We start from the raw sequence: 12,680 nt of genomic DNA, 5'->3' as shown, positions 1-12,680 counted from the left end.
GTGGCATTCCATTTTTCCACGGTGGCGGGGAAATGAAACAGCTCCTAATCCTGGGACTGGAAATCCAAGGAGGAAGACCCCGAAAGCAAAAGGATTAAGAAGAAAGAGGAGACAACTGTCGTCTCAGTCGATGTGTGCTGACAGCTGACAGTGTGCCAAGTGACGGATATGCGTTTGGTCTCACTTGCTGTACACAATCCTTGGTCATTGAGGTTCTATAATTATGCCCATTTTAGAGGCGAGCAAACAGATGGGCAGAGATTAAGCTGCCCAGAGGAGCTCGGCTGGCCCACTGTGCAGCCAGGATAGAACGGGGCCAGCCAGCCATCAGGGTCCTTGGTCTTAATCTCCATTATGACGGGGGGGTGAGGGCGCCATGGCAAGCATTTGCTGGGAAGGAAGAATGAAGAAGAAAACAGAAGAGCTACCTAATTCGGAGAGAGAGGCAGGGCATGGAACTGGGTGATGAGATCAGACCCCTGTCCTGTCCCAGGAAAGGCCTGTTCAGTCTAGCCCAGGCCTGGCAGGACACAGAGAGGGCCAGCGGGCACCAGTGACAGCTGCTGAAGGTACAAAAGTCAGCTCCAGCCTCGCTGGTCCACTGTGGCTAATGCAGCTCAACGCACATCTCCACCCAGCTTGGGGGGCCTGCTAGCCACGGCCAGCTTCTTCCACCATTTGTATTCTTCGTCTCAAAAGGGCTAAAATAGCAACTTCTAGTGTCTTCTAGGCTAAGGTTGGTTAGTGGGAAAGATAAAGAGGGCAGAGAAAAAGATACTGTCTCTGAGTCTTACTGATTTACGGTGTAGTCTCCTTGGGGGTGAGGAGCATTGAAGTCTAATCTGCTTTGTCCTCTCTTTAATCTAGTTTAATCTTTTTCTAGACTATTTCAATTCTGGTTCTTCCCCTACCTTTCAGAACTCTAGATCTTCTAGAAAACAAACCAAAAGGCAGAAGCTAGAACCCTGAGTCGATGAATTCCAAGCTTGGAAAGCAGAAGATGGGAGATGGGGAGCTAGACCTGTCCCTTGGGGCCAGAAGCTTGGCTTGGTGTGAACAAACAACAGAGAAACCTTTCCCCGGGTAGGTAAAAAATGGGGACCCTGATCCCACCATCCCTTCCTCTTGGATGTTCTACCATGACCTGGTGGTAGATCAATGAGGAAGAATTGCATTTGTCCCGGGGGCAGCTGTGTGGGAGAGAAGTCTGCCCTGTGGCCAGGTGAAGCCGCAGCCTTGGGACTGGAAAGTGAGCCAGAGGCAGGAGTGCGCAATTCAGCAGGCCAGTCCTCACTGTTGGACAAAGAGCTCAAGGTCAGGGTGAGAGGTGGCAGTGACAGAGGACAGAGGTTGTTAGGATTCCGGTCACCATCCCAACTATTGCCCCATACCTTCCCCACACTGGGACTCCTGCTCCAGACAAGCGAAGTGATGAAATTAACAGTTGTGCAAAGCCACTTACACCTTTTCCCAAAAAAAAAAAAAAAAAAAAGGAATAAAATACACATAACCCAGTACTTTTGAACTTGAACCGTTTGTAAGTGGGCTATTCAGAAACATTAGCCACATTTCTGTTGTGCCTAACGGTCTCTGCTCTCTCTCTCTCTCTTTTTTTTTTTTTTTAAGATTTTATTTATTTATTTGACAGACAGAGATCACAAGTAGGCAGAGAGGCAGGCAGAGAGAGAGAGAGAGAGAGGGAAGCAGGCTTCCTGCGGAGCGATCCCAGGACCCTGAGATCATGACCTGAGCTGAAGGCAGCAGCCCAAACCACTGAGCCACCCAGGCGCCCCCGGTCTCTGCTCTCTTTACCCAAAACTTTCTCATCATCCCCAGCAGAAAGTCTGTAGTCATTAGACAACAGCGCTTTCCTCCCTGCCCACAGCTCACCTGCGTTGTCTTTTCTGTCTCTAGATTTGCCTACTCTACGTACTGCATATGTGTGGGATCCCAGGGTCTGTCCTTGTGACTGGATTTGTTTCACGAGGCATAATGTTCTCGAGGTTCGTGTTGGTAGCGTATATCCAAATTTCATTCCTTCAAAGGCGGAGTCGGATCCATTGTGTATCCATTTGGTTTTTCCCTTCGTGTGCTGAGGAACACGACTTTAATCAGAAGCCCCCGGCAAGGAGGCAAGGCTCTAAGACAGAGGGAACATAGGGAGGCCAAAGAAGAAAGCCCTGTCTAGTTGTGTGGGTGCGTGGTTTCCTTCTTGGGAGCCTGGGCGAAGCCGGACCATAGTGACCAGCAAGCTAGCACTGTGGAGAGGAGCGGGTCTAGAGCCTTCTTGTAAGGAGGAGGAAGCTAAGGGCCGGGGTGTTGGAGTGTGAAGTATTCCTTTAAGGACCTGAGCTGACTGGGGCAGGGGAGGGACTCAAGACCTGACCGCCTTTTTCTGAAAAGGCCTTTTTCTGAAGTCAGTCTCCTGTGCCTGGCTTGGAGGCGCTCTGTACAGCTTCTCTGCTTTCAAGCTCAGAGCTGTAGAGCCCACCGAGCCCCCCACCCTGGTAAGTAGGGGCTGGACTGACTGTAGCTTCACGTGACAAGCAGAGAGGGGGTGGGGTGGAGGGAGGAGTTCCATGGCAGTTGTCACTCTTGGCTGGAGAGCTGGATGGAAATTCAGATGCCGGGGCTCGATCTGCAGGCGTCTTATGTCTCTGGGTCTGGAGTAAGCCTAGAACATGAATTTCAAACCAGTACCCAGGTGACTTTACCCTCAGCCTCACTTTGATTGTATCTGCCTTAGGCATGAAGCTCCTGGCCAAGGAAACAGGGGGCTGATATTTGCTCCTATGCAAGGCATTGGATCCCCCCGTGCCTCAGTTTTCCCAATTGTAAAACTAAAAATTTCCTTGCCTTGATGTTTTATTCAAGGGGATGCGGTTGCTCCCCGGGAGTGTAGTTTCAAGGAATTGGGGAGGATTGAAGGTTAGAGAGTAAGGTCATTCGGGATGGGGAGATTGCATCAAAACACTCCTTTCTAGATGTGATATGCAGTTGGAAGGCCCTTGGAAAGGCAAATGAACAAATAAAACAAAAGAGTAGGATGGGTCTGAGGCCGGCCATAGGAGCATAACCCCTCAAGTTAACCTGGGCCAGTTGGCCTCAGCAAATAGCTCAGGGGCTCAGAAAAGGAGCTTCCCACTGATGGGAACCCAGTCCAGCCCCAAAGCTGTGTCTTCTAGGCAGGACCCAGGGATCCCCAGGCTGATGATGTGGGCGGTGCTTGGCCAGGGCGTGGCAGCCAACACAGCAGGAGGCTGTCACTCCCCTCCCAATTTTACTGTCAACCCTTCCAAAGCCATCCCAAAGAAAAACTCGCTGGAGCAGGTAAGTCTCTACTCTCTCCCCCCACCCCCCGTGCTACTCCCCTCTTCCCACAAGGAGAAAGCAGGCTTGAGGCTCTGACCATCTATGTGACAAGTGTAGCCAGTAAGAATTCAATGACATCATTTTCTGTGATTTTTGTTTTTCCATTTATAGTACTGACAATTTCCTCTAAAAATAAATCTATCGAGATAGAGAAAAGGTAAGTATGTGTAAGGAACATATTAAGAAACGGGCTTGGGCTTTAACAAGATTTCATTCATGAGTAAAGTTTGAAAACACTGAACTGATTGGTTAGCCATCTGGCAAGCCTCGATGCTTCTGGGGTTAGAAAGAAAAAGTTTAGGGACCGTGGAAGTTGCCTCCAGGTGGGAGTAACTTTGTCGCCTGCTGGAAGCTGGAGTCTGAGACCACTGCGTCTTTTGACGCCTTCCACACCACACTGAACGTTCTCCTTTGTTCTTGGGTAGCCCCTGACCTGGCCAGCCTCTAGCGCAGGGGTCGTGAGCTTGGAACCGGGATTGGGCAGACTTGGGTTTGAATCCGAACTCTGTAACCGCGCCCCGCCCCCTGCCCAGCCCCAGGCGGCCGTCTACAGCATGCTGATCATTGAACTTTTCTATAGCTTAGTTTCTTATTTGTCCAATGAGGGTGACATGGTCCCGAACTTGTGGGGCTATTGGGAAACTTTAATGAGATCATAAGCAGTAGGCACATGATAGCTGATACACGGTAGAGACTTAGTAAACTTAATAAATGGTTGCCACTATGATTATGATTATTAGCCACTGTTGTCAATGAGTTTGAGTTTCTTTCTTTTTTTCTTTTTTTTTTCCCCCCTTCCTTCCTTGCTTCCTTCTCTTTCTTCTTCCTTCCTTCCTTCTTCTTTCTTCCTTTCTTTCTCTCTTGTGGGCATGACTGAGGAGGGTTCCCTAAGCATAAACTCTTTCTGGGATATGTTTGTTGGGTCAGAGGCACTTTACACCAACCCCCCAACCCCCACCCCTTCGTTTTTCCTGGGATCCTTGCCAGGTCCTAAGCCAGAAAACCTTGTTATATTAATTATGAAGAAAAGCATGTTTTATTTAAAATCCCGGCTGCCGAATATTCTGCCATGCTGTTTCTCTGTGACAGCAGCATGGCTTTTGCATTTAGGGAACCCTAATGAATTTCAAATATAAATATATCTGTGCCTATCTACACATGCGATTTCCTGCGACCTGATTTCCCTAAATACCAGTGCACACCGCCAAAGCTAATGAGTTGAAATTGTGCTTTGGATCAGTCAAAAAAAAAAAAATGTATGAGAAGTCGCAGTGAAATTCAGTCGCTCTCTTTTCTATAAGTCTCTGTGTGGGTTCCAGCAAGAGAGAGGGATGTCCCTCCTGGGTTTGAAAGAGACTTGAACATTCTGGAACAATGAAGCTTAGAAAGGGGTGGCCTGTATCTTCCCATCAAAGGCCTGGTTTAGTCCTGGGGGACGTGCAGGTTTGGATGCTTAAATGAATCAGACATTGAACCCAGTTATGTGACCATACAAAACTGATTCCAATTCTTCAACATCCACACTGTTTCTGCGTCATAACAGACAAACAGGGCTCCCTCTTGTTTCTTTCTCTCTCTCCAAGCTAGAACCCATCAGATAATGAACATCTGTCAAGCAAAAAGGTGTCAACAGTAGAAAGTGGTAAGGCCTATGGACTCGGGGGCTTGAGTTTCCTCTAAAAATGAGAGCAATAGCCCCTCATCTAGTTGGTGCCAAGCAAGAATGTGAGCCCCATGTTACTAAAATGTTTTCAAGAGAAGCTGGGAATTTATATTTCTATGTAAAATGTTCTGATTTGCAGATGTCACCTAGCAATTGAAAGGAAATTAGAATACTCTTAGGCTGACCTTCTACCCACCAAATAAAACTCAGGCTGTGAGCAGAATGTACCCCAAGTTGCCAATCTGTAGACTCCAGCCTGTTCAAAAATTTCTGTGGTGCTCTGCCTGGGAGGAGGATAGAGTTCTGGAGTTCTTAGGTCTAAACGCTAAGGTTTAAAATATCCAGAAGTGGGAGCAAACACACTGGGGAGAGGAAGAGCCATTGTCGTCTGTCCTCTCTGGGGATGGGCTGAGCTAAGTAGGGCAGGCCTGAAGAAGCCTTGTCCTCTGGCTTCTGACCCTGGAAGAGGTCAAATTCCACTATGACCAAGACCAGAGGCACCCCCAAATCACCCAAGAAGCAGATCAAGAAGAGATTTCTGAACCCTGGATGGCGGTGCCTGTGCTTCACGGAGTTGAGCGGGCTTCCCGTAATGGAGGAGGAGTTGGGCAGATCTGGGCCTCAATCCTGGCTGGGAAGTTAGTTGAACAACTTTGGGTCTGATTCTCACCCATCAAATGGGGACAACCCTACAAGGCTGTGCTGGTGACAGATGTTCATTAAGGAAAACCAAATGTAGCTCCAGCCAGGAAGAACCCATGGCTGCCTCTCTGGTGTTGATGGCCATCACGTTTGACCTATACATCTTTGGATCATGGGTATCTGAATAAAAATCTAAGTTAGATGAGCTTATAGAGAAGACATTATAAGGTTTGCTGCATGACCTAAATTCAAGGGAGAGTGTCCACACATACTTCCAAAGGATAGTGATCACAGGCCTTGTGAATGCTTTTCTCTAAGTTCCAGAAGCACGTGGAGCCATTACACCCCAACCAGTACACAGACTCCCAGTTTAAGAGATTCCTGTTCCCACACAAAGGACCATGCCCCTGAAGCTCTGTGGACAGAAGAAATCTCATCTTTAACCGGGGTCCAGGCAAAAGACTTGATCCAGACAGTGGACAGCAGCCCATAGTCTAGAGCTCAGCTCTGTCACTTCCCAGGGGTATGACTTGAGGCTAAGCTGTCCATCATCTCACCAGTAAAATGGGAGCAATAAAGGTACCTTCTTCTCTGGGTGTTTCCCGAAAGGAACCAAGCCACGGGAAACACAGAGCCCAGCTCACAGGACTTCTCATTAAATGATAGCAGTTGGTTATTATTTTTAGCTATGTGGGGTAGGAGACGCTCCCCAGCCCATCTGGCTGCGTGGCTTCCTCCCTGCAATGATCTCCCAAACTCTCCAAAGCATCTGAGCAAATTGGCCACTTTCCTCTGGATGTCTGTGGCCTGGCCCGTGGAACGCAAGCCGCCTTCCCAACCACCTGTCTGGCACACATCTGGGGTAAGAAAACATTCCAAAGCCCTGAATCCTCTCTCTGGAACTGACTAAGCTCATTGCCTGAAGGCTATCTCTCATATTTTCTCTTTTATCCATTATTGACTTATAATTTCATTGCTAACCCTAAAAATTCACTGGGGCTTACAAAAAAGGGATTTTGGGGGACCATCATCGTTTTGTGAATTTCCAACAGATTGCCTCAACCCTCTCCTTGCCTGCAAACTTTAGGCTCTATTTCTTTCTGATGGATACTTTCTCTGGGCCCCATGTGCACCTCTGATAATTTCCACCTCTTCTTCTAGACCTGTGCAATTTCTGCTGGGCCTCTGCCCCAGACATCCAACAAGCAATCAAATGAGGTGAGGGCTTGAAGATTTGTAAATTGCAACCCCAGTGCACATATACAAGTCATCACTGTGAAAGAGAACTCTCTCAGAGGTGAGACACCTGACAGGTTAATATGGGGCTAAGGTAAGTGTCTGAGGACAGTTTGCCGAAAGGGAAGGAGAGGCTCTTGTTTTTGAAGTATCGATCAGAAAACCTAAAACTGAACCTGCTTCCTACAGGAAAAACTCTACGGAGTAAAATGGGAGATAAAATGCAAAGGCATTTCATAAGATAAAGAGAGTATGACTTTTAATTCGGTTCCTGTCCTCTCTTCCTTCTCTACCCACCAACACCCTGCCCCGATGCACAGCCCAAAGGAGCACATTCTTTTATTTTTATAGAGAAGTTGTATTCATTCTGGAAATTTTGAGGGAAAAGAGCTAACATTTATGGAAAGGCAATGCATTGCCTCATTCAATCAGCCGTGGCCCTCCCCAGATCAGTAAGAGATTATCACTTGGTTTGCAGTAGAAGAAACTGAGGTTCCGAGAGATTATGTTGCCTGCCCAATATCCCACAGCTAGAATGTAGCAAAGCTGCGACTCAAGGCACTGGCTCCCAGACCCACACTCTTGCCTAAACCACATCCAGGAGGGAACTCCAGAAGACCCTGCTTCTGTTGATGGCCCCTCTCCTGCGCCCATAGAGATCCAGTCAGTACTTCGGGACCACAATGGCACATAGCAGGACCCAACTTCTCCTCTACCCCTCTGCTCCCCAATGCCTAGAGCCCCATGCAAGACCGTTGGATGGCATTTCCTTTCCCTCCTCACCACTACCTCCCTTGGGTCTCTTCTTCCCCTTCCTTCCCCATCTACTAGGGTCCTGTGAAAAGAGAGAAACAATATCACCCACGTTTCTCCAAAACGAATTCGTCTAAATAAACCTATGGCTGGCATCGTATGCAACCGACAAGATTTTCCTCTAGAGCCAAATCACAGGGGATCTTACCATCGTGTTGCCTGAAATGGCCAGAAAACTGTGTCAGTCTGTCAATAGGTACTAGGAGAGTCAATGGCTTTCAAAGGCATCTCAAAGGGTTCTCCAAGATCCACCCCAGATCACAGCCCACTGTCTTAGCAGATTTTCTCACTCAGTCCCTTTAGTTGGAAGGTGCTCACAGAGACTCTCCTTCAAGAGGGCTCAAGTCAGTTGCATGGCCCATTGGAATGGAATTCTCAACAGCAGCAACCAACGTCCCAGGTGTGCATTGACGCTTACAATCAAGCCATATACAACATGGCAACACCAGCCCTTCACAACTGAAGTTTCTAGTCACTCCTGGCCCTTTGGTCCTCTTCATAACCTCAGTCTCTCCACTACAGATATTTGAAAGCAACACTTACCCCAATGGCTGTCTTCCCTGCTAGAACCATTAACAGCAGAATATGGAGAAGAGACATGCTGGCAAACATCTACGCAGTCTAAGAACCCTTGCGTGGCCCGACGCACAATTTCTTTTGTTGTCTGTGCCTTTGGGGGGGAAATGTCAGTCTCCAGGGATTCAGGAACACACGAAGAGGATGCCAATTATTAACTAGGCATCAAATACTGTTTAATGTTTAATGTTTTGCAAACCAACTATCTTGATTAAACAAATGGTAACTTTGCAGCTAGGCTGAGTCACAGGGGTGGTTTCTTTTCTGGGGAGAAAGTCTCCAAAGAAAGTGGCAGAGTTCAAGAGCCCTGGCCCCTGCATGCACCCCGGGGGCCTCTGAGGGTTCATTGCAGAAGGTCCGAGAGTTAACTACCATCCTAGTGGCAGGATGAAAGCCCCGGCTCGGGTAAGGCTTCTGCTATAGGCCTTGGCCATTGCTGATTCAGACAGAATGTTAACAGAGTTCTGATTCATCAAATCTCAAACAGAATTAAGGCATGGATGGGCTCCTAATAACATCACACTTTCTATTCATGAAAGATAAAGGATGCAAAACTGCTATTGACAAACATTGATTCTGGGCCCTTTGAAGCACTGCCCATGGTTGCTTGTTGGCTTCAAAAGTTTTCTTTTAAATCTCATTACATAAGGTTTTTACTTTTTAATTATTTTTTTTTCCCCTTTCATTGGAGTCTTTCTTTGATCAAGAGGGTGAAGAAACCACGATGCTCTCACTCGGCCCCGTTGCTCCCTCTGTTCCTTATTTAGCTATGCTGGGTTTCAGAGACGACTATATAAGGCAACGTTACCCATGAAGCGTGGGTTCTCAGGAACACAATTGATTTCTTTAATAGGCATCATCTTGAGCTCTTGTAATCACCTGATTGCCCGCAGTAATCTATGGAAGGGCTCCAGGAATCCTCCCGCCTGAGTTCTGAATCCAAGTTCTGAAACCTCGTTGCCAGCCGAGGCAGGTGCTCCCCTGGCCCTTCTGCTCACCCATCCGCCGTAACATATTTGTCACACGTGCTCGGACAGCTGCGTGGCTGCTTCCAGCTTTGGAAGCCAAGTTGCTAACCAAGGAAGGCCCATAGGTACCAGCCCAGGAGAAGGCCAAACTCAAGGCCTTGGCCACCAGATGTCCTTGGAGGACAGACCAAGTCGCACCATTTTATCTCCTAAATAAGTCCAAATTTGTCTTCTTTTCTCTACTTATTTTGTCTCCAGCTATTTTAGGCAGCCTTCAACTCACTCTTGGTCAGCATCCACCTGACCTCTAGGACAGTGGAAAGTTTTTTTTTTGGAAAGTTCTCCTTCTGGAAAGTTCTTTTTCTGGAAAGTTCTTCTCTGGACTCACCCTATTCTTCCCCTAATCTTTACTCCACGCTAACTCTTTTCTTAACTCCAACCCTAATCACTCTTTAGCAAGTTTACTTAGTTAACGCACCTAGTTCATGTATCTTCCTGGTCTCAACACAGACATGACTTCCTCAGAAGCCCTGTGTGTGCTTTTCCTTCCCATAGCGAGGTCGCCCTTCTGTGCCTGCATTGCTGTGTCATTAATCCTCGTTCCCCACTGTCCCCACCAGACTGAAAGCTCCTGAGGGCAGGCATTCTGTTTTGTTTGCCATTGAATTCTTAGCATAGATGCCTGGCACTTGCCTGGCCCATGGTAGGTGTTCAATAAATGTATCTTAAATGAAAAACAACTCTGTTAAAATGACAGTTGGATACCTACCTTATAACCAGGACCCCTAAAATAGCAGCGCTAACTGGATATGAAAAACTAAGGTATTTGTGAAATTTTAAACACACTCCAACCTGTGCTTGAAGACTACACTAATATCCGTCAAATATGCCCCAGTGATCCGCCAGGAGCAGGGCACTGGCGACGCAGGGACAGAGCTGGCAGACACGAACTTGGCTCTTGAGGAACAGACGTTCTGTCTGGAGACAGGGACAATGGAAAAGTGAGCAAGTTCATTTTAGTTAGTGATTGGTATGAAAAAGGAAGGGAACAAGGTGATGGACAAGACATCCTTGTGGGTGGGAAGTTTCTGTAGACTGGGAGGCGCTGAAGGTGGCCATGCTTGCAGAGCAGGTCACCAGTGTAGTGCTGGGGACACCGTTGATGGCAACCTGACCACAGAGCAATGGCCAAGGAGGCAGAGCACTGGGGAGTGTTTGCTGTTTTCCAGATTTAAGCTGGGGACGTCCCAGCACCTGTACGGTCGGTAAAAAGTACAAAGAGACATTTTCACCAAAGTCAAATCCCTGTATCACTCATGTGACTGGGGCGTCTCTTTCCCCCCCACCAGCCTCGTGTGACTTTGTGGACAGAGTCTCAGAAAACAAACCAGCAGCTTTTCTTCCTGTGTCGACAGGAAGTGACCTCAGTCCTTTTAATCCAGATTAATTTCCCTGCCATGTCATCTTCCCTTTATCTCAAGCAAAAAACAGTTTTGCTCTTTGTGTAACAGCTGCAGGCTTCCCACACATGGTCTCTTATGTCCCTACAGTCTTGGCATCACAACAACATGAAACTGAATAGATTTCTGCACAGAGCCCTAAAGGAGCGCAGTCTCTAAACGATGCGTAGTCCTTTTAATTTAGGAAGGAAAAAGGGGGAGCTTATCATGTACTATGTCTTTATCTGGGGAGTTGGACTAGTCCTACCTGGGACCTCTATTCTTTTGAATTCACACGCAGAGCCTTCAGCCCTCATTCCGGTGTGGGTGTCAGGAGCGATGAAGTTTGTCTGCTCTGTCCGAGTTCTGGGCGACATTTTCTCATGAGCTGGGTTACACATCCCGCTGGAGAGAGCTCCTGTGCTGCCTTGGGTGGGCTTGGGACTCTGGTTGTCTATGGGCTGATTCTTTCACCCTAAGAAAAGTCTTCCTCATGATGCCCTTGCCAGAGATCCTCTCTTCGGTGTCCTGGACTCTGGGTGGTTTTTATTCTGGAGCCACCAGTTGGGCCTGAATCAACCTTTTTTCATGTTTATTCATGTTGAAGTCATGACAGTCTTCCTACTGGGCCTTCAGCACAGGGAAGCAGAGAGAGGAATGCCTATGAACAGCATTCGGGACTCAAAACAGACCTGGAAGAGTCCCCGCTCTGCCGTAGCCCTGCTACAGGACACTGTGGACATCATTTATTCTCCCTGGGCCTCAGTTTCCTCATCTGTAAAGTGGGGATAACAGTTCCCATTCCATAGCATTACTGAGAGGTCTACGTGAGAGCGTGGAGGTGTCTGAGGGCAGCAGCTCGCATAGATGAGACATTGCTGAACGCACTGCCTTTGATGTCAGTCAAGTCTTTTTACGGGTTGGTACTTCCTGAGCCCCCAGACCCTCAGAGATGAAAGGGCCCTATGTTTAGTGAATCTAATATCCAACCCAGGGAAAAAATGAGCCCCTTCTTGGGGGGAAACCTTTATCTCATTTGTTCTCTCTAGGATAGGGGTCAGCAAACTTTTCCTGAAAGGACCAGATAACAAAAATTTTAGTTTTTTTCCCTGGCCATCCATTTCTGTTACGTCCCCTCGATCCTGCTGCTGAGAATGCTTACACCAGTGAACGTGGCTGGGTCCCAATAAAACAGTATTTACTAACACAGGGTCACAACAGATGCCAGAGTGGTTCAGTCTGTGAAGCGTCTGGCTCTTGGTTTCGGCTCAGGTCATGATCTCAGGGCCATAAGGCGGAGCCCTGTGTCAGGTGTCCATGCTCAGCAGGAAGTCTGCTTGAGATTCTCTCTCTCCCTCTCCTTCTGTCCTTCACTCTGCTCACACTCTGGCTCTCTAAAATAAATTAACTTAAAAAAAAAGAAGAAGAAGAAGAAGAAGAAGGCCATGGCTTGTGAAGCCCTGACCCAGGAGGAAGAGACGGGATGCAGCCAGAAGATTACACAACTTGCAGGGCCCCTGTGGAGACACCGGAAAGCAGGGGAGGGGCCTGGACCGATGTGACGTCACTGCCCTCCAAGTGTTCTCTGAGAAGTTATGTCCCCTGCTCCAGAATCATCAGAACTTTGCAGGGTGTGGGGACTAATGATGGTTGCTCATTCATTCCACAAGAATTTATGGGGCACCAATAATGTGCCAGGACTAAGACAGGCCAGGTGCCAGCCTCATGAAGTTACATTCTCATAATGACCCTCACTCAGAGTCCACATTTAATGGACTTCCATAAGTTCTCTCTCTTTTTTTTTTAAGGTTTTATTTATTTATTTATTTAGAAACTGTGTATGAGCAGGGGGAGGGGCAGAGAGAGAGGGAAAGAGAGAATCTCAAGTTGAGGACAGAGCCTGATGCAGGGCTTGATCCCAGGACCCAGAAACCATGAACCAAGCTGAAACCAAGAGTCAGATGCTCAACT

At 47.8% G+C, this 12,680-nt stretch overlaps 1 protein-coding gene across 1 annotated transcript in view; it reads right to left on the bottom strand.

Moving 5' to 3' along the window:
* The window catches only part of HABP2 (hyaluronan binding protein 2), a 31,639-nt gene extending 23,217 nt beyond the window's left edge, over positions 1-8,422 (bottom strand). Inside the window, exon 1 of the mRNA XM_059398632.1 lies at positions 8,270-8,422. Coding sequence (XP_059254615.1) covers positions 8,270-8,338 — 69 coding nt within the window. The 5' untranslated portion in view covers positions 8,339-8,422. The remainder of the gene's footprint in view (positions 1-8,269) is intronic.
* Between the last annotated feature and the right edge of the window lie 4,258 nt (positions 8,423-12,680).

This window comes from Mustela nigripes, chromosome 4, assembly GCF_022355385.1.
Source record: "Mustela nigripes isolate SB6536 chromosome 4, MUSNIG.SB6536, whole genome shotgun sequence".
NCBI classification, from domain to species: Eukaryota; Metazoa; Chordata; class Mammalia; order Carnivora; family Mustelidae; genus Mustela; species Mustela nigripes.
Note: the sequence above shows the minus strand (reverse complement) of the source record. Positions and strands in the feature narration are given on the sequence as shown.